This window comes from Macrotis lagotis, chromosome 1 (assembly GCF_037893015.1).
Source record: "Macrotis lagotis isolate mMagLag1 chromosome 1, bilby.v1.9.chrom.fasta, whole genome shotgun sequence".
Taxonomy (NCBI): domain Eukaryota; kingdom Metazoa; phylum Chordata; class Mammalia; order Peramelemorphia; family Peramelidae; genus Macrotis; species Macrotis lagotis.
The window spans coordinates 207,591,087-207,613,789 of record NC_133658.1 but is presented as its reverse complement, the minus strand read 5'-3'; the positions used below and the strand labels follow the sequence as shown (position 1 = coordinate 207,613,789).

The following is a 22,703-nucleotide window of genomic DNA, read 5'->3' as shown; positions in this document are numbered from 1 at the left end:
ATCAATATTGTGAGAGATGGCCTTCAGTGAAGTTTCCTCATGAATACACTCTAGTTTCAACTTATCTTTACTCCTTCCTTGGAAGTTAAAAATGTCTGGTTGCCATAGTGCCCATGATTCTTGGAAAATGTGGTAATTTTAAGAAGAATTGAACTGGTTCTTTTTCTGATTGGATGTCTCCAAATTCGGTCAGAGGAAATATATATTGAGGTTTTGTAAAACATCACTTTTAGTAGGGTATAGATTAGCTATGAATAATTATGGTAGTAAGGGATTAAAACTATAACTTTCCAACAGGATGGAAATTAGTTATGAATAATTAGGGTAATGAGGATTGAATTTGCTTTACACTGGTTGGATAGCATTAATAAAAAGACTGTGAGCTTGTCTTACCAGCTAATGGTAGATTAAGACAAAATTTAAAAGTAGGATGATGATGATGATGATGATATTATTATTAATATAAAAGAAGATCTGTGAATTTTTATCTTTGACACTCCCTGGCTGATGCTATTTTTGCAACCAGGACTGTGTTCTTTCTTCATAAGGAAATAAAGACCTTTCCTGCTCTCTGATTCAGACTCCAGACTCTTGATTCCTGTGGTCATTATCCCACACAAATACCATACTGCACCACATTCAAGATAATTTCAATCAATCAAAACATTTATTAAATGCTATAAGCTGGGGGCGGCTAGGTGGCGTAGTGGATAAAGCACCAGCCTTGAAGTCAGGAGTACCTGGGTTCAAATCCGATCTCAGACACTTAATAATTACCTAGCTGTGTGGCCTTGGGCAAGCCACTTAACCCCCCTTTGCCTTGCAAAAAAATCTAAAACAAAACAAAACAAAAAACAAACAAAAAGAACATGCTATAAGGTAAGTTCTTTATTAAGTACTAGAGCCCCTGCTCTAGGGTATCTTTTTTCTCCCAAGGGCCATTTGGATATTTATAACATTATTTGTCTGATGCATTTAGTCAAACATTTAATTATAACATCCCTAAAAAGCTCCTAAATTTACTCAATTTTAAGACCTGCCATGATTGCCATATCAGTGCCAGACCAAATGATTTCATGGGCTTTATATGGTCCATGGACCAGACATTCCTCATCCCTATATGAGCAATATTAAGAAAAGAAAAAAATGTTCCTTCCCTCAAAAAACTTACAATCTAATATGGGAAAATACAACATGTAATTAATTGGGTGTACACAACCTACATATACCTTTGTCACTTTACTCTATGCAAAGCATATTCAAGCAAAGCCAGTAATGAATATTATGTCTACCTAATTCCATTGTGAATAGTTCTGAATAACTCACATAGCTTCAAAAATATTTTGGAGCAAAATATCACAAAATAATGATGTATAGTAAGTTAAATATAATAAAATATAAATATATTACACAGTGTTACTTACAATTAGTTGTTTCAATCCAACAAAAGACTGTTCCACTGAGTTAGTATTCAAAACTTGTCTCTTTGCTGCAGCTTGTTCACCCAGGAATCGGAGCATCAAATCTTTAACAGCATCTCCCTTAAAAGTCCATAAGAAAAAAGCATGTAATATAAGGAAATATCAACTAACTGGAACCTTCAATAAATGAAAAAGGTAGTTTCTTCCCATTCATAGAAAGGATCTTTTTGGAGGTTGGTGGATGGTAGAAGACATAAAATGAAATTAATCAGAACTCTTATTAAACTGATTTTTTTTGTGGAAAACAGATGTAACAAAAATCACAAGATATCAGGAATTCTTTCCAAAAACTGACTTCCTTAGTAAACCCAGGGCTCAGAACCCATTCAGCTCAAGTTCCTATACCTTATTTCCATCTCTATTTTGTGGAATAATCATTGATGATTACATTCCCAAGGCAATGAAAGAGCTGAGAGATGATTCTAACATATTATAATATAGCAAGAACAGCAAGTTTTAGAAACAAAAGTTAAAACTAAAAACATTCTCTAAAGTTAATTGAAAATTCATCTGACCTGAACTTTAAATTAATCCTTCAATGGGATATGCCCATAAATAAAATATTACTAGATATTTAAGACAATTGGAATAACATGGCTATCTAACATTTGAAGTACTAACTTACATTCAAAGTCTAGCTCAAATGAGACATTTCCCCTATCATTAAGGCTTTGAATAGCTCACTATATCTTTCTTATACTCTTATTATATTAACTCTGTGCACTCTAAGTACTGCATACTGTTACATAGTATTACATATTTTTATATTTATCAAATCCTCCTCTCTGCCTTACAAATTCCTTATAGGTAGGGTCAATACGCAATTACGTGATATAGCAGATGGAATGTTGAACCTGAACTCAGACTCATATTCAGCCTCAAACAACTATTATTTGTGAAATTCAGAAAGTCTTTTCTTGACACTTCTGCCTTTGTGTCCTTATCTTAAAGTGCAGAGAAGAGATAATAATACTTTCCATACTTACTGTGAGGATAAAATGAACCTCAACTGTTATGTCTTTATTATATCTTAATAATCTTTTTAAACTCTTCCACAATCTAGAACAGTTTTTTAAACACAGAAAACATTTAATCAATTCATCAATAAACATTTATTAAGTACCCATTAAGTGCCAGGAATTGTGCTAAGAACTAGGGATACAAAGAGATAAAGAACATTCCTTGCCCTCAAAGAGTTTATAATCTAAGGTGAGAGATATATAAATAAATATACAAAACAAGTTAAAGGATAAATGGGAAATAACAGAGGGAAGGCATTAGAATTTAAAAAAGAAAGGTTGGTGAAGTTTCCATAAACGATGAAATTTTGTAGAACCTTAAAGGATGAGAGAGAACAGTTGGCAAAGCAGAGGAGGAAGAGGCCTGAGGTATAGCCAGACAAAAATGCCTTGATCGGAGAGATGGGAGCATGGAATGGCTCAGTCATAAGGTCGGTATCACTGGATTGAAGAGAATGTATCAGGGTACAAGGTATAAGAAGAGGAAAAGTGGGAAGAAGCTATGTTATCGAGGGCTTTGAATGTCAAACAGCGCATTCTGTATTTAATCTTAGAGGCAATAGGGAGTCACTGGAGTTACCTGTACAGAAGGGGTGACAAGACTAGACCTGCCCTTTGGGAAAATCACTTACTAGCTAAATGGAAAATGAAATAGAGTGTAAAGACCTTAAAGTAGGCTGCTGAAATAATCCATGTGTGAGGTGATAAAGGGCCTGCACTAGAGAGGTGGCAGACTTAGAGAAGAGAAAGGAGCATATGAGGCACTTCAAAGTTGACATCAACAAGCCTTGGCAACCTACTGGATACAAGAGTTGAGAATCAAGAGTCAAGGCTGACTTCTAGATTGAGAATCCAAAGGATTTGGAAGACTGAAATATTCTATTTTCAGAAACAGAGAAGGTGGGTATAGGCTTTAGGGAAGAGGAGGGATGGGTATGATGGCCCAACTTGGGAAACTTGTTTCCTCTACAGGGGAAAAGACATTGTCCCAAATAAATGATTTGCAAATAAACTTTGAGAGTACAAGCTATTTGCAAGTTTATGGGCATCTTGTATGTACTATGATAATAAAAGATACTACTAATGCCTCATGTTTATAAAAGTATATATTATTATACATAGTATCTATATTTTGTGAGATAGGAAAAAGCCCACTAGATTAGAAATCAAAAGATCTGAAATAGAATTTTGGCTCTATTATTAATTATTTGTGTGATCTTGAGAAATTCACTTTAACCTATTTGGGCCTGAGTTACTTCACCTGTCAAAGGAGGGGAATTCCTCAAAACAGCTGGGTGGGAACAGTTTTGTGAAATAGCATTTTTTAGATATCAAAGGGATTTAGAGATTCTAAGATTCAACCCTACTATTTTAAATTGAAACTCAGAAGAAGTAACTAATTTATTTAAATTTACATAACTAATTACTGTTAGCACTAGAATGTCCATTTCCATAGCCAGTCCAGAGCTCTTTCCATTCACTTTCCATTCACAGATCTGCCACTTTGTCCCTAACTCCAAACATTTTCACTGATTTAATGCTCTCCTTGCTTGTCTGTACCACCTGATTTGTTCCTTGGTTTCCTTCAAGTTTCAGCTCAAGTTCTACCTCCTGTAAGAAACCTTTTCCAGCCCTCCTAGCACTTCCCTCTGAGACTCCTCAATTTATCTTGTGTGTATGTGGGCAAAAATACACAAGGTACAGTTACTTGAATGCTGTCTTTCCTATTAGACTGTTAGCTCCTTGATAGCATGGATTTCTTTTTTTCCTTTCTTTGTATACTCTGCCCTGAGTATGCCTGGAATACACTATGCACTTAATAAATGCTAACTAAATGACTAATTGGTATAAATTTTAGTTCTCTGAGAAAGTGCTCTCTGCCCCACTTACTTGCTAAGTCTACAATTATAACATTGTCATCTTTCCAATTTGGCTTGAGGTTTAATTTTTTATTAAAATGATTCCCATGTCCAGTGAATATTTTTAAGTTTTGAAAGTTATTTATATCTATATGTAAATGAATTGATGAAAAAAAGGCAGGAGAGAATCTAAATAAACACTAAAGAGTTTGGATTCTAATTATGATCTTCTTTTTTTCTTTTTTTAGGATGGGGGGAAAAGGAGCATAGACTTCTGACTTCTCTATTGTATTGATCTCTCAGTATGGAAATGTTTTCCATTGATGCAGATGAGTAATTTATAGATGAGAGTTTGTGGGCATGTAGCAAGTATGACTTGAAAGCAGGGCTTCCTGATTGAGTTCAAAAGTCTATCCTATTTATTCAGACATGCTGCTACCATGTTGGGTGACCTTTAGACAATTCATTTAACTCTCTGGACAAGCTTCAAACTGAGCCTTGTGAGGAGTGGATATAATAAATGTTGGCTGAAGTGAACAGAAAACCTTGGATCTGAAGACCTCTAAGGTTTCTTCGAGCACTATTATTCTGTCAGTTTGTCAGAGTTCATTCATGATGGATCCCAAACTTTGGGGAGGAGCATTTTTCAAAAATTTTCTCTTAACCGCCTTCCCAGGAGATATTATCAGGAATCCTAAAGTCCCCATGATGTGGGGGAAATACTAGGCAGAAAACAAATAGTTAACTTGCACTTTTTCTACGCTGACTTTTTCCCCTCCACATGCTATCTTGTGTAATGTTGTGTTTTTCTGACATCTCTGGAAAAACTTGTTATTTTGTATCAATATCCTTATAGTGATAACAACTATTTCCCTATCCTATAGCTGACCAGAAACTTACCCATATAATGTACCCTATATATCCTATACATTATGTCAAAGTTGTCATGCCCCAGACATGAACCAGAAACTATCTGACCCACTGAAGCGCACAAGTAATGTTGAGATGACAATGTTACTCAAATAACAAGCAGACTATCCTTGACTATTTCTGCCATGAATTTCTAAGCCACACTTGTACAGAAGCATCCCTCCTAAGAGCTCCCCAATTCCTCACAGCTCATTCTCCCCTCTCTTGCCTTTCCCTTTAAAAGTGTTTTTTTCTATCTCTGCTCACTTGCTAGTTTTTCCTAGAACTTGGCCTCATTCAAAAAGTTAATCCTTTGCTCAAGCATAAACTTACCTGATTCCCATAACTTGGGTCACTGAGTCTGCTCAACCTAAAACTAAACTACACCACCAACAGTAAAGAGCAAGAGGATCATGGTTTCTGATTAGAGTAAAAGAATAAATGCCACCATCATCCATACTTTTCATCCCAATGAAATTACTGGCAAGCCTCAGAGGGGAAGTTCAGTGGCAACTAGCTTAGAGACTTATGTTAACAGGTAATCAAAACTTCATGAAAGTTATGTGAAAATTAGGTTTATTACAAGAGAAATGGACATGCATGTGGAACCCAAATAGTTCATAATCCAGATTGTGTGACCTTTGCAAGTCATTTAAACCCCATTGCCTTAATTAAATAAAATTAAATTTTTTTAAAAAAATAAGCTACTTTTAAACTGTGATAATTTTTTGGATAGGTTTCACAAAAATGGAGTCATGGAAAGTTTTTAAAATTTTTGTTGAATCTTAAATGTTTAAGGTTGTAAACTTATTTTGATTCAAGGTATCTTAAAAGTTTTGTTGTTTTTTTTTTTTTTTTTACCTAGGAAAGAAGAAAATGCTTATGCAGAGCAGTTTTCTAACTGCTGGACCACAGGCTACATGAGCAAACATTTGCTAATCTAGCACATTCATTATATGTAAAAGGAAGATATTATTTTGGGAAAAGTTCTCTGTAAAATTCTATGTACCAGACTGTTTCTCAAGCAATCACTTGGATTTGCAAAAGCAAAACAAGATGCTATGTTAGGACTTGAAGGAAACAAAAATTCAATTCAATTCCCTCATGACTAGATTCTGAATAAAGGAAAGGTATTATCTTAGCTTAATGGGAGATTGATAAAATATCTTACTTATCCAAGAATAAGACCAATTGAAAGCACACACAGAAGTCATAAACCACCATTGCAAAGTGTCTATACATTCTATTTAGTAGGAAAGGAGTGGAAATACATTTATTTTCTGTCTACCTTAATTTGATAGAGAATTCTAATGTTTAGTTATCCCTTGGCAAACTTCTGTTCTGCCTTAAGTTACAACTTAAGGAAAGCAAATAGAAGAGATGACTGACAAGAAATTATAACAAGGTGGGGAAAGTACAAGTGGAAGGCAAAACAATAACAAAAAAAGGACAGCAAAGACTAAAAATCATTGCAAGAGGAAAAAAGAGAAGAAGCACACAATAAAAATGCTTGGCAGCCTTGGGAAATCTAACCACAAAACAAAGCACAATGACTGAGATTCATAATGATAGCTCCTGAGAAACAAAATTAAATTATATTTGTTGTGAAGAAAGTATTTTGTAAATAACAAAGGTCCATAATAGTCAACATATTTTAGAAAGATTTCTATCAAAACTGCTCAAAATAAAATGTTTTAGAGAGTATAGGAAAGGTAATATCCCATGCTTCAGTTACCTAGAAAATTAATTCTCTCAGAATATATCATCTCCAGAACATTCTGAATACTTGAGGTTTACTGTACATTCCTCTGTAGAATAATGAATACCAACAGGACTCAAGAACCTGTCTAATCAATTCAACTGTAAATGTAGTTACTTCCCTGACTTCCTTGACTTTTCTATTTTGAGTCAAGGATAGCAATGACAGTTGACATTTAATATAACATTTTTAAGTTCTGAAAAAAAAAGACATATTATTTCATTCTAGTCTGTGCAGCAGTCCTATTGGTACCATTATTCTTATTTTTCAGAAGAGGAGGATCTGTCTCAAAGCATTATGACTTGCCCTTCATCCTGAAAGTACTAAGTGTTGAAGCTCCAATTGGAGTGCATACAAATTCAAATTTCAGAACTCATTCTTACAAGGTCTTGGAGACTTAAAATGGAGAACTTGCAGGGTATGGCTAGAGTCTCATAGCTCTTAATCTAAACAGGTACTAGGGTCTATGAGAATTAAGGCTAAAAAACTACTTGTCTTTAAGGTATCTTGGTATAAATGTCAAGGCATTTCACCATGGATGAATATTCTATAAGTCGTATCCTATAGGATACTGAAGGCCAGTATCCTAAAAGTATCCTAAAAGCAGCTTCAATAAATCTAATTACAATTAAATGAATTTTTCACCATTACTCATTTTTCCCTGTTATAAACTTCTTGTTCATATTTCAAAATCAATTAAATAATTAGATATGAAATAATTTTTTAGCTCAAACTAATTTAGCTACAGAATACTTTGGGCATGAAAAATACTCATGCAGCCAAGAAATGCTGATCTGGAATAGCTCAGGCTAAAAGGACTACTCTAAGGCCTCATTGCAATTTGAAGGGAATATTAACCATTTGAGGATATGCTAGCAGATCAAATCAATCCTACCAAACTAGATTAGCTCTGAGTATGAACTTTGCAATAGAGAGTGTGACTGAGAAGTGCTAATAAATCTGATGAGGCACATAAGATTTGCCACTAGCAAAAGCTTCTATTAGCATAATTAAATTTTTCTGATAGTCAACTCTTACCTGAATATTGTCAAATTTTAAGCCTGGCATGGTGAGATTCTCCTTGTCTATGAATACAGTGCTATACTGTTGAGTTGCTACAGAAATCAAAACATTTCTTGTTTCCTCACTGGGAAGCCAGGCATCATTTCTTCGATCTATTTCACTCATGTTCAGGGCTGTGGCAAAGGGGTCATCACTCCCTGCAAACACAGCCTGGATCTGTGAGAATGGCTTTGGAGACTGAGAAGTTTCTAGAGATGCTGTAGAAACACCAGATTCTGATCTTTCAATCCCCATGGAGTAAGAAGGATCAGCAGAATCAGGAGAACTCTCTCCCACTGGGGTAGAGAGTGAGGAGAGTTTTTCTGGTACTGAAGTGCCTGCATTAGGATTACTAACAGAAATAAAAGTGGAGGTAGTAAATGAATCAAAAAAATCAGAAGCCAAGGAATTAGTATTACCAGTATCTCCAAAAAATTTGCTCAGGCTAGGACTTGGCTGAACTACCTGTGGTGGGGTTTTGGCAGAAGTTTCACTTGCACTGCTAAAACTGGGAGATTTCACCATTTGAGGTTCAAAGCCATCATGAAGGAACAACTGAGGCTGAGAATTAGCTTGATTTGATTGGCTAAAAATGGTACACACAGGAATAGGATCATCTTTAGAAGACTGACTGGAAGAGATTTCTGATATCTGCTCCTCTGGGTTAGTTCTATCATCATTTGGAGCTGAGTCAATTGTCCCTTCATTTTCAAACAGGGGCTCATCTTTTGTTTCTTCTTGAGTCAACTCTTCTTTCAAAGATGCTCTGCTGTCACTTGTCATGTCAGAAATGTCTCTAGGTGTATCGTCATGATCAGTTTCACTATCATTACTCAGTGTGACCATCTCTTCTTTATCTAGTACTTGTTCCAAGCTGTGATCACTTTTGTCTTCTATAGGCTCCACAATGTCCTGCATGCAACCAAGTTCACCTGCATCATCTTCACTGTTGTTGGGAGAATCAGAAATAATCACACTTTCCATCATGTGTTCATTAAGTTTATCTATGAAGTTATTTGAATCCTCTGAGGCAGTTTCATTCTCTTCACACCCATATTCATCTCCACCAAGATCAATGGTTTCTTCATGAAAAAGGAGTTGTCCTTGTTCTTGTTCTTCCTGAGTTACATGCTGAATTACATTTCTACCTTCTGCTTCACCTGGAAGTGATTCTTCCTTTATATTCTGGTCAGAATCTTCTACATGTTCCATTGTTTCCTTAAAAAAAAAGTAATTTTATGAATTAAGTGTCAATATAATTTAAAGTCAGCAAGTACAGTTTTAACCTACAAATATTTGGTACAGAGGTATTTAAAAATCAGTTTTTAATCAATAAAGATAACTTTGGCAAGGCATTATGCTTTCAAGAGACTGCAAAATTATATGTTATATGGAAACAAAGTAAAGACTGACAGATTGCTTTCTGTGGGGGAGTGGGGAAAAATGTTATAGATTTATATGTTATAGGTCCTATGTTATCCTCAGAAGGTGTCAAAATGTGGAGTAGTTGCAAAATGTCAATAGAATAAAAGTTTCATATTCAGTTAGATGATCCTCAGATATCAAACAAACAATTTTTTTTAAGAACCTATTTGCAAGATATTTTGTCAGTTGTTGGGGGCAAGGAAGATAGAGTCTTGAAGGAGTCAGGGATATATGTGAAATTAAAAATATGAAACTCTAAATAAAAACAAATCCTACATTATATAGCAGTGATAAAACTTCAAAGTTTGAAAACCAAGCAATCTTGTAAGCTAAGAGATCACATTTCAGAGAGAATTTGAAAGGGAGAAGAAAGGATTAGGACTAAGATTTGAAGAATGGTAGATTATGATTAGTTGTATAGTGACAGGAAGAGGGCTTGCCATAATATAAGAGGAATACAAAGTGAGAGGTGTGAAGAGATGAGCAAAACAAATATCTAAAATACATGTAGTTCAGTCTGCATTATCAATCATCAGCAATTAAGTATGTAAGACAAAAAATGAAATAACCTTTACTTCCAAGGGTCTTATAATCTACTGGAGGAATCAATACATACAAAAATAACTTTCTAAAATAAATACAAGGTAGTTTGGCAAAGAGGACAAGTACCTAGGAACATGAGGAAAAGGCCTGCAATAGAGGGGAGTGTTTGAAATGAGACTTGAAAGAAGGGAGGAATTCTATGTGTGAGGAAGAAGTGCATTTTAGGCATAATGTTTTATCATTTCTCAAAGAAGACCATGTTATCAGGGAGATGGTACCATGACATGCACATGAACTGAATCTGAGTGAGAGGTGCTGTGATAAGTCACCAGTCTCACTTTCTCCTCCAGAGCCAGCTGGATCCAATGACCAGATATGAATCAGAATGACTGAAAAGAGACTTGGTTGTGAGGCAATCAGGGTTAAGTGACTCGCCCAAGGTCACACAGCTAATAAAAGTGTTTGAGTCTTCCAGGGCAGAGTCAAGATGGCAGTGTGAAACTAACATGCTCCTGGAGATTTTCCCTACCAAAGATAAATGAAGCTTCTACACTAACATTCAAACTACAGATCTCAACAAGAAAAAGAGAAGATTCAATGAGGTTTTTCAACTGTAGACATCATGGAGGATCTTCAGTGAAGGTCTGTTCCTTTGGAGGTAAAGGGGAAATAAAGTCCAGGAAGCAGGAGAGTGGGGAAAGACAGCAAGAGGCTTTTAGCCACAGTGAGATCAAGGTCCCAACTCTGTAACAACAGCAGAGATCCTGGGAGCTAGATAGCAAGCCAGCAGTGAGGATTCCAACCCCAAGCAAAGTCTGAACTCTAAAAACACCAGGATAAAAAACAGGACTGGGTCAGGAACAAATAGCTGCTAAGTCAGAACTTGAACATAACAGAGGGGAAAAAAAAAAAAAACCTTTGCAAAGGCAAGGCCTAGACTGCATAGGCAATACAAAAATGTAGGGATCAGACCCAGGCCCCAGAAAAAAAAAAACCAACTTGGATCTTTAATCCTTGTACCCCAGGAGCAGAGCTAAAACAACAAAGAAGAGTAAAAAAGCTAAGAGTGCTCACTATAGAAAACTATTTTACAGGCAAAGATTGACAGCAATGCCATGTCTGAAGAAGAAAGCAGTGAAAATCAGGAGAAGAATCACAATAGTCTGTAAATTCAACTCAAATACAAAAGCTCAATGAAGAGCTTTAAAAATATTTAAAAACCAAAAAAGAGAGGAAGAAGAAAAATGGGACAAAAAAAGAAATGAGAGTCATACAAGAAAATTATGAAAAATTGACCAAAAAAATCAACTATTAAAAGTAAAAATTACCGAGAGGCGGAGCCAAGATGGCAACATGAAGGGATCGAGTCTTAGGAGCTCTCTAATAAAAACTCATAAACTAAGGACTCTAACTAAACTTTCGAGAGACAGAATCCACCAAGGGACCCAGTGAGGCAGTTCTCCTACTCAAGGTAACCTGGAAAAGAGCAGAAAGGCTCTGCTCCCTGGGGTCGGAGGGGCGGCTGCCAGAGCCAAAGAAGTTCAGCCTCCTGGAGGCAGCCCCAGAGCACTGGGAGCCCCGGCTCACAGCAGCGGGGGAGTCTCTGAGGTGCACCCTGGGGAGCACCGGGCACAAAGTGGGGGAACAGCAGGGACTTCTGCCAGAGCGTGCACTTGGAGCCTAGCCCTCAGGGCACACACCCAGCAGCTTGGTCTTTCCACAGCCCAGACCCAGAAACAGAAGCAGGCGGAGCCAGTAAGTAGGAGCCCCCAGGGCATGAGCCCATTGAGCTGAGGGAGGGAAGTGAAGAGAGACTGCAGAGCTCTGTCCTCTGCCCCTGGAACAGGACTCTGGGGCTCTGACCACATTCAGATCCTGATCCCAGTCTAGGCCCCCCCCCCCCACCTCGGCCCCATGGCAGAGGGGGGCGCTTATGGTCATTCACAGACCAGGAGGGAGGACAGAACCTCACACACTGAGACCCTTGTGGGAGTGTCCCAAAAGCTCAGGAAGCACCCCAAAACCAGGCTCAAGCTGGGAAAATGAGCAAGCAGAGAAACAAGAGGAACACCATTGAGAAATATTTTGCAGATGAGCCCAAGAAGGATCAAAATACTCAGTCTGAAGATGAGGAAGCACAAGCTCCTGCATCTAAAGACTCCAAGAAAAACAGAAATTGGGCTCAGGCTATGATAGAGCTCAAAAAAGACTTTGAAAATCAAATGAGGGAGTTAGAAGAAAAACTGGGAAAAGAAAGGAGAGAGATGCAGGAAAAACATGAAAATGAAGTTAGCAGCTTAGTCAAGAAATCCAAAAAAATGCTGAAGAAAATAGCATGCTAAAAACCAGCTTAGGTCAAATGGATAAAACAGTTCAAAAAGTTATTGAGGAGAAGAATGCTTTAAAAAGCAAAATTGGCCAGATGGAAAAAGAGATAAGAAAACTCTCTGAGGAGAACAAATCCTTCAGACAAAGAATAGAATTCAGGAAGATCGATGAATTTACCAGAAATCAGGAATCAATACTTCAAAAACCAAAAAAATGAAAAATTAGAAGAAAATGTGAAATATCTCATTGAAAAAACAACTGATATGGAAAACAGACTTAGGAAAGATAATTTGAAAATTATTGGAATACCTGAAAGTCACGATCAGGAAAAGAGCCTTGACATCATTTTCAAAGAATTACTACAGGAAAATTGCCCTGATATTCTAGAAGCAGAGGGCAAAATAGAAATGGAGAGAATCCACCAATCCCCCCGAGAAAGAGATCCCAAAAAACCAACCCCCAGGAATATTATAGCCAAGTTCCAGAACTCCCAAGTCAAAGAGAAAATATTATGAGCATCCAGAAGAACACAGTTCAAATATCGTGGAGCTGCAGTCAGGATCACACAGGATTTAGCAGCAGCTACACTGGAAGCTTGTAGGGCTTGGAATATAATATACAGGAAGGCAAAAGAGCTTAGAATGCAGCCAAGAATGAAATACCCAGCAAGGCTGAATGTCCTCTTCCAGGGAAAAAGATGCCCTTTCAATGAACCAGGGGAATTTCAAAGGTTCCTTTTGGAATGGCCAGAGCTGAACAGAAGGTTTGATCTTCAGATACAGGACTCAGGTGAAGCATGGAGATTGGAGGAGAGGGGGTAAATATGAGGGACTTAATGAGGATGAACTGCATGTATAGAAAAATGATACTGATAATATTCATATGAACCATCTCAGTTAATAGAGCAGGTAGAGGGAGCTTTTATAGTTGAAGCACAGGAGAAAGCTGAATTCAAAGATAAAATATGGTGTAAAAATGTAGTCAATAGGAAAAAAAGGGAAATGAAATGGGAGAAAGAAAAAGGAGAGGGGGAATAATCCAAGATATTTCACATAATAACATTGTTTTTTTATTATAATGAGCTATTGCAATGATATGGAAGGGGGGGCAAGGGGGAATGAGGTAACCTTTGCTCTCATCAGAGGTGGCTAGGAGAGGAAACAGCAAATATACTCAATGGGGTATAGACATCTGGAGTAAGAAGGAGGGGGGAGCAGGGGAAAGGTGTGGGGATGTGAATAAAGGAGGAGAGGATGGACCATGGGGGGAGAGCGGTCAGATATAACACATTTTCTTTTTTACTTCTTGCAAGGGACTGGGATTGGAAGTTCTGTCCAGGACCATAGGATCAGGTGGATGCTGGGCCTAAGGGGTGGTATGGGGGCTCAGGGCTTCTTGGCCCCAGGACCAGGGATCTGTCTGCTGTGCCACTCAGCGACCCTACAGCAGAGTCAGAGTGAAAGGAGAGAGAAAATATAGTACATGGTAGTGGAGAAATAAGAAAGGAGGGAGCTGCGATCAGCAATGGCAAAGTTGGAAAAATATGGAAGTAACTTTTGTGATGGACTTATCATAAAGAATGTGATCCACCCACGACAGAGTTGATGGTGTTGGAACATAGACTGAAGCACATTTTTTGTTATTATTATTTGGGGGAGGGTGCAGGGCAAGTGGGGCTGGATGGCCTGCCTGGGGCCACAGAGCAGGGTGTCTGGGGCCGGATCCGGACCCAGGTGCTCCTGGCTCAAGGGCCAATGCTCTGTCTGCCACCCAGCCACCACTACTATTATTACTATTTTATTTTATTTTGGGTCTTTTTTTTTCTTCTTCTTTTTGGTTTTTGCAGGGCAGTGGGGATTCGGGTGGCTTGCATGTCACATGGCTGGGTGATTATTGGGTTTACGAGGCTGGATATGGACTCGGGTGCTCGTGGCTCCAGGGCTGGTGCTTCATCCATTGCGCCACCTGGCCATACCTACAATTATTACTATTATTTTTTAATTTTAATTTTTTTCTCTCCCCTTTACTTTTTCGCCCAAGCAAGTCTATCTATATTCATGGGGGGAGGGGTATTTTGTTTACTTGTAAACAAGTATATTTTATTAATGTAAAGAAAAACATTTGTACAAAATGACAATAAAAATAAATAAAGAAATTTAAAGAAATTAAAAAAAAACAAAAAAAAGGTGATGTAATAGAGTGACTTATACCAATAAAATCCTTGTTCTTGTCTTTTAAAAAAAAAGTAAAAATTACCAATTGGAAAAGGAAACACAAAAGCTAACTGAAGGGGGAAAAACCCCTAAAAATTAGACCTGAACAAATAGAAACCAATCAATCTACAAGACTGTAAGATATCAAACAAAATAAAGAGGTTGAAAAAACTGAAGAAAATGTAAAGTACCTTTTAGGAAAAATGAATAACGTAGAAAATAGATCCAGGAGAGACAATCTATGAGTCACTGGCCTACTAGAAAGACTAGATCAAAAAAACAATCTGAAAAACATCATGCAGGAAATTATAAGGGAAAACTGTCCAAATCTACTAAACCAAGAAGACAATATAACCATAGAAAGAATCCAGAGAACTGCTCCAGAAAGAGATCCCAGGATAAAAACTTCTAAGGGCTATTATAGCCAAATCCCAGAACTCTCAAATAAAGGAGAGAATATTGCAAGCAGCAAAAAGAAAACAATTCAAATACAAAAGAAACACAAACAGACTCACATAGGGCCTATCAACCTCAACATGAAAGGACAGGAAGACCTGGAATAACATATACTGGAGAAAGTAATCTAATATAAGATATATATACACACATAAATATATATACATACACACACACACACACACATATAAAACCATGCTAAACATATTATCTCTATGGATTATTTTTACTTGACTATACTTATCTGCTACAAAGACTGTCCACCTCTCCCCAGCATTGTTAAGTAAGGCAGGGGCAAAGAGGAGTGATAGAAACCAAAAAAGTGAGTAAATGTATTATTTTTTTAAAAACACACAGAAGTCAGATTGGAAGAAAAACTGAGACAAATAGGACCAGTCTGAAATTTTCTAGCATTAATGCTAATTTCAAGTCTAAGGGAAAGTGAAACCCATCAGAAATGTTAACCGAATAATCTTACATAAGCTCTCACATACATATTCATTATATTCATATTCAAGTCCCTATCATTATAAGTTGTAAATATAGCAAACATTCATTGAACATAATATCAGAGCAGTTTAGGCTAGAAGGGAGTTTAGTCTAATCTCATTTGACAGTTGAAAAACTAAGGTCCAGAAAGACTATGATTTATCTAAGCTTATATGGTAATAAATAGTAAAGTCAGGATTCACACTCAGGTTAGCTGATTGTAGATTTCATTTTTTATCCTACCTTGTGTTTTCTAACAACGTTTCATGCCTAGTAAGATTACATACATACTTTCAGATTTTCTCTATTACTTCTGAAATCATGATGAATATTCCTAAATGTTTTAGGTGAAAGGCAGTATGGCTTGGTGGATCTAGGTTGCCTTCTATGTCAGGAAGAACTGGATTTAGCTCCTGCCTCTGATACAAATTGGTCTCTCAGGCAACAATCTAAGACTATGAGTTGCAGAGCAAGAGTAATCTGCAGTGATGATAGAGATAGTATACAATGATCCACATAAGAATCTACAAAATAGATTATATATATATAAAACTGTATATATAACACAGAGAATATCATAAGATCTTCACAATATTATTGTAGGGAAGGCACAATCAGTTTTATCATCCCCATTTTATAAATGAGACAGAGAGGTTCAAAGATGGCAAATGTCTTGCTTTCAGTCTTAAAGCTTGAAATGTTGGAAGTGGGAATCAGAAGTCATGAAAGACTCTCAATTTTGCTCTCTTTCTACAGCATCAGGCTAACTTTAGAAGATAACTCATAATTTGACATAGGTAAAAAAAATTTTCCATTACCAAATTGGCAAAGTATTACAGACAGTATCTATACACCTTGGTCTTTAAATTTCCTCTTCATGTGTCTTTCCAAACTTAATAACAGAAGGGATTTTAAAGATGTGATTCCAAAATCCTCATTTGGTCATCAAAGAAACAAGCTCAGTTGCTTGCATAAGGCCACAAGGTCATGGATCATAGATGTAGAAAAGGAAGGGACCTTAAATATCAATTAATCAGTAACTATTTATTTTCCATGTTCTGTGTTAAGTAAGTAATAGAATTACAAAGAAAAAGTAAAATTAAATAAAATTAAATAAATCAGTGTCTTCTCTCAAGGACACTGTAATTGTCAACTAGGAAACCCATTCATTTTTCAGATGAAAAAACCAAAGCCCAGAGCTGCTAAGTGACCTGATTAAGGTTAAAGGAGGAGTAAATGGCAAAGTCAGGATTTGGGTTCAGGATCTCTGACTCCAAGATCAGAACTCTTTCTGTGGCACCTTATTGCCACAAGAACGTACCTCTTATCAATCTTAAAGATGTATTTTGATTAATAGTTCATAATCATTTATATGGGTAATCCAAACAACTAAACTTGTTTGTTCCCAACAAGGAAAAATTAAACAATGAAACACATTCTTCTTTCACAGGTACTAATGAATAACTCTTATTTATTGGAGACTGTGGAATGAGCAAGATTAACCTTATTTCCAACAATTCCCCCCTACCTTTTTTTTAATTATTACTAAACCAGTAAATATGTCTTAATTAGATTTTAGCACAGCATTTAATAAAATATTGCATCTTATTATGGAAAAGAAAGATGTGGATTAGAATGTAGTACAATTAAACTGATTCTAAACTGGATGAATGGCCACACTCCAAAGGTAGTTGTTAATGGTTTGATGTCAGCTTGGTGGAGTATGCCAGGGATCTAAGCTAGGCCTTGTGCTATTAACATTTTTATAAATAAGTCGGATAAAGATAACATGCATGTCAAATGTGCAGATGACACAAAGTTGGGAGAGCTAACAGAGTGGATGACAGAGTCAAGATCTTAATAGGAGCTTGACAGGCTAGAGAGAGATGCAGCTGGGACAAGATAAAAATGTAATGGGAAATGTTAAACAAAATAAATTAAAGTATAACATAGATAATGCTAATTTGTGGTTTTCTAAGGCAACCTGCAGCCTGTAGGAATGCAATTTTATTAAAAAACTTAGGCTCAGGGAGGCTAGGTGGCGCAGTGGATAGAACACTAGCCCTGGAATCAGGAATACCTAAGTTCATATCTGGCCTAAGACACTTAATAATTACCTGTGTGGCCTTGGGCAAGCCACCAAACCCCACTCCCTTGCAAAAAAACCCCTAAAAAACCCCCTCAATAACTTAGGCTCAACTATCATACCAAATAGTTAGTATCTGTGTGATTCTTAGTAAGTAATTGCTCAGGCCAATTAGACATGAATGAAAATTATGGATAAGACAATTGTATAATTAGATAAATTTTTAAGAAGTCGAATAACCAGATTCATATTTTGATTCTAATTTGTTCAACATAATTTCATTGGGTTGAAACCAACTACCATATATTTATTATTATTTTTAAAAATGCAAATTTGAATATGTACAATTGTTTCAAGGGATTCATCATTTGTGCTGCTGAATACTTAACTATAGTCATTAATGGTTAAGCATCAAATTGTAAGGAATGTCAGGGTGGAGTGGATGCTTCAAGGAACTAAAGAACATCTACTATGTGTTTTATAAACATTTTATTTGATCCTCAAAATAAGAGGGAGGAGCTCCTATTATCCCTATTTTATAGTTGGAAAAACTTATGCAGAGGTGAAATGACTTTCTCATATCATACATATGGCTAATAAGAATCTAGACAACATTTGAAATTGGGTCTTCCAGGCAAGTTGAATTTGCAATTGCAAAAGTGGAGGGAGGGAAAATTAGTAAACACTGAAAAAGATTTAGTGCTTGTAATGGTCTCTAAGTTTAATGAGTCAACAAATATAATAGCAAAAAAAAGTTAACACACTTTTAGTTTGCATAAAAAAATGAAGTGTTCAAATATCCCATCTGCAAACTCTATTCTTCCGTGACTTATGTCTAGTACTTTTTAACATGTATATTATTTCCCTAGCCTTTCCTGAAAGCTTGGCATCCTTCAAGATTCAACTCAAACTCCCCTTTTCTGCAGAAGGCTTTTTGTGACTATTTTACTGCTAGGGCCTTCCCTCTGAGACTATTTTAACATATATATATAGTAATGAACATATAGGATAGGAACTGTTTTTCCCTTTTTTGTAGCCCTTGTAAATGCTTGTTGACTACTAAACTCTGTCTTCATTAGGCTATATACTATTTTCAGTTCTGGGTATCAGGTTTGAGAAGCTGGAAGACAAATCAGATGGTTAAAGGTCTCAATTATTTGTGTCAGTTTTTGGAGGAACTGGAAATATTTATCCTTGTATAAAGACTCTGGCATCATACTGTCTACAAGTATTTTAAGGTTTTTCATGTTGAAAAATGATTTGATTGGTTCTAGATGGCTCTAGAAGGAATAATTAGGAGAACTAGGAAATTGTAGAAGGTAAACGTAGGCTCCATATAGGGGAAAGAAAAAACACTTCAGAATCAGAACTTTTCAAAAAGGCTAGATGGTCATTTGTTGGGGATGTTGAACAAGGATTCTTGATCAGATCTGAATTGGACCAGTAATTGGTCTCTGGGTTCCCCTCTAACTCTTAAGATTCTGGTTGCTATGTACAATCTAGGAATAGCAGAGAGAGGAATGAGTATTAGATTGGAATCTTAACATCTAGCACTGAATTTCAGCTTTGGTACTTATTTATTACTTCTATGATATTAGGAAATTCAATTAACCTCTCCAGGTCTCAGTTTTCCTTATTTATAAAATGAAAAGATAGGATTTGCAATATCAGTCCATTTAACTTCTGAAATTAGGCTTCAGGGGCAGCTAGGTGGCACAGTGGATAAAGCACCGACCCTGGAGTCAGGAGTACCTGAGTTCAAACCCGGCCTCAGACACTTAATAATTACCTAGCTGTATGGCCTTGGGCAAGCCACTTAACCCCATTTGCCTTGCAAAAAACCTAAAAAAAACAAAACCCAAACCCTTGAAATTAGACTTTAATTAAGAAAAAAACATTCAGAATGTATTTAGAAAATGACTAAATGTTCCAACTTTATACTTTACCATCTTCTCCCTTTTTTAAAAATATGAGACATTCATTCAATGACTAAATTTCTGACAACCTCAACTATCCAAAACTTACTCAGTTGTTAACTGAAAAGGGTCTCTGGACTGTAAGGAAATATGTGTTCACAAGTCCAAATAGACCAACGAGGGTCTACTGACTTGGAACAGTGGGTAAAAATAGTTTTATTGATTTAAAAAAAATTTGATAATCTGGTTTCCTCTAGAGATCTTCATTTTTCTAAAGTTTTAGAATATGAAAAGTAGTAGAGATGGGAAATAGAATTAAGAGTATGTTGCTAGAATACAACACATTTTAGTTAACAGGTTGGGGGAAGCAGAAGACTATTTAGAAGTCAAAGGACTCCTAGGCTTCTACGAAAATAGCTGTATGACAATCCCACGAGTATGGAGAAATTCAAAGAGGAAAGCTAAGAATCAAACATCTTAGACTTATATACATGTTACTTACATACAACACGATGTATATCAGAAACTGATGTCCATAAGAATAATCCTGACCAAACAAGAAATAGAGAACATTTTAAATTGTGAAATGGATTATTTTGACTATATTAAATTAAGAAGCTTTTGCACTAATAAAACCAATGCAGCCAAAGATTAGAAAGAAAACTGCAACCTGGGAAACAATTTTCACAGTTAGTGTTTCTGATAATGAACTCATTTCTAAATATAGAGAACCGAATCAAATTTATAAAATTACAAGTCATTTCCCAATTAACAGTCAAATGATATGAACAGGTAAGCGCTCTCTCGCTCTCTCTCTCTCTCTCTCTCTCTCTCTATATATATATATATGTGTGTGTGTATAGTCTTATGAAAAAATGCTCCAAATCAATATTTATTAGAGTAATGCAAATTAAAACAATTATGAGGTAACAAACTCATACTTGTCAGATTAACTAGGACGACAAAAAAAAATGAAAATAATCTATGTTGGAGAAGATTGGGAAAATTAGGACATTAATGCTATGTGTTAGTAAAATTGTGAACTGATCCAGTCATTCTGGAGATCAGTCTGTCCAAAGATCAATCAAACTGATCAAACCCTTTGATTCAACAATACCAATACTAGGTTTATATCCCAAAGAAATCACAAAAAAAGAAAAGTCTCACATTTTCAAAAATATTCATAGAAGCTATTTTTACATTGGCAAAGAATTTGAATTTGAGGGGATGTTCATCAATTGGGAAATGGTTGAACAAATTATGACATATGAATGTTATGGAGTACTATTGTTCTATCTGAAATCATGAGTGGTCAGATTTTAAAGAAGCATGGAAAGAAAGATGCTGAGTGAAGTAAGCAGAACCAAGAGAACATTGTACATATTAAAAACAATATTGAAAGATGATCAAGGACAATCCTGAGAGACCTGCTTTGGACATTCATCCAGATCAGAGGGGGAAAAAACATGGAGTCTGAATGCACACTAGGTTTGCGTTTTAAAAAAACTTCTTTTATGTTTTTCCTTCCTTTTTCAAGGGTTTTTTCTTTCCCTTTAGTTATAATTCCTCTTTCACACCAGGTCTAATATGGAAATATGTGAAACAGGATTGTACATGTACAATTTTTACTAGACTGTTCTTTGCCATGAGGAAGAGAGGAAAGGAAGGGGAGGGGTGGTAGAAAATTGTGGAATTCATCGTTTTGCAAATGGATGAATGTTGAAAAGCTACCATTGCATGTGATTGGAAAAGTAAAATAAAATTTCAATGAAAAAAAAATAACTCTGAGTCTTGGAATTTTTAACAAGTTTAAAAACTTTCCCTTGATTCTTTTGCCTAAACCAGACACCAGTAGGTACTTTTCTACCTCTTCAGAGTTTACTCATGATACTTCCATCACCACATTATAACATATTCTCTCTTTGAGTTTTTAACAATCTAATTTCTGTCCCTACTATTCTCATGAAATCTCTCAATTGTTCCCAAATTAATCTAATTATTCAGTATAATCAAACTATCAAAAAGCTATTTAATAGACCTAGAAAAAATAATAACAAAATTCATCTGGAAAAGCAAAAAGTCAAGAATATCAAGGGAATCAATAAAAAAATGTGAAGGAAAGGTAGTTTAATTTAAATTCCGGAATTCAAACTATATTACAAAGCAGTAATTAGCAAAACAATCTATAATGGCTAAGAAATAAAGTGGTGGATCAGTAGAATATATTAGGTACCCAATACATTGTAGTCAATAAATACAGTAATCTAGTGTTTGATAAAACTAAAGATTTAAACTTTTGGAACAAACATTGATTTTTGACAAAAACTACTGGTAAAACTGGTAAAACAGTATGGTAGAAACTAGGTATAAATCAATATCTCACACAGCATAGATAAGGATAAGGTCAAAAATGGGTAGATGATTTACACATCAAAGGTGAAACCATAAGTAAATCAGGAGAGAATGAAATAAGTTTGCCTGTCAAATCTATGGTTAAGGGGAAAATTTTAAGATTAAACAAGATATAGAGAGCCCGATGAAATGTGAAATAGATAATCGTGATTATATAAAATTAAAAATTTTTGCATAAACAAACCCATGGAAAATTAGAAGGAAAACAGAAAACTAGGGGGAAAATTTTTACAGCCTATACCTCTGCTAAAGGTATAGAGAATTATGTCAAATTTAGAATACAAGTCATTTCTCAATAAATTGTCAAAGGATAGACAGTTTTTAGATGAAGAAATCAAATCTATATACAGTCACATGAAAAAATGCTCTATCGCTATTGATTAGAGAAATGTAGTTCAAAACAACTCTGAAATACTATCTTATACTTATCAGAATGGCTAATGTGACAAAAAAAAAGAAAAATGATAAATGTTGGAGGGTATGTGGGAAATCTAGGACATTAATGTACTGTTGGTGGAATTGTTCTAGAGTGTTTAACCACTCTAGAAAGCAATTAGGAATTGTGCCCAAAGGGCTATAAAATTGAATAACCTTTGATCAGCAATGCCACTATGAGGTCTTTATCCCAAAGAGATTTTTAAAAAGGGGGGAAAAGAACCTATTTGTACAAAAATTTTTATAGCATCTCCCTTTAATTTGACAAAGAAGTGGAAATTTAAGGGGATGGTCACAATAGGGGAATAACT

At 35.8% G+C, this 22,703-nt stretch overlaps 1 protein-coding gene across 4 annotated transcripts in view; it reads right to left on the bottom strand.

The window, feature by feature from the left end:
- Positions 1–22,703, bottom strand: part of TRAPPC12 (trafficking protein particle complex subunit 12) — a 152,359-nt gene that overhangs the window by 124,262 nt on the left and 5,394 nt on the right. For 3 of the 4 annotated variants that reach the window (XM_074209583.1, XM_074209580.1, XM_074209581.1), the window contains exons 2-3: positions 8,066–9,307; positions 1,425–1,541 (exon numbers count right to left, since the gene is read on the bottom strand). In XM_074209583.1, coding sequence (XP_074065684.1) covers positions 1,425–1,541; positions 8,066–9,301 — 1,353 coding nt within the window. In that variant the 5' untranslated portion in view covers positions 9,302–9,307. Of the gene's footprint in view, positions 1–1,424; positions 1,542–8,065; positions 9,308–20,047; positions 20,093–22,703 lie in introns of all 4 variants that reach the window. The other variant, XM_074209582.1, reaches the window with a different exon arrangement.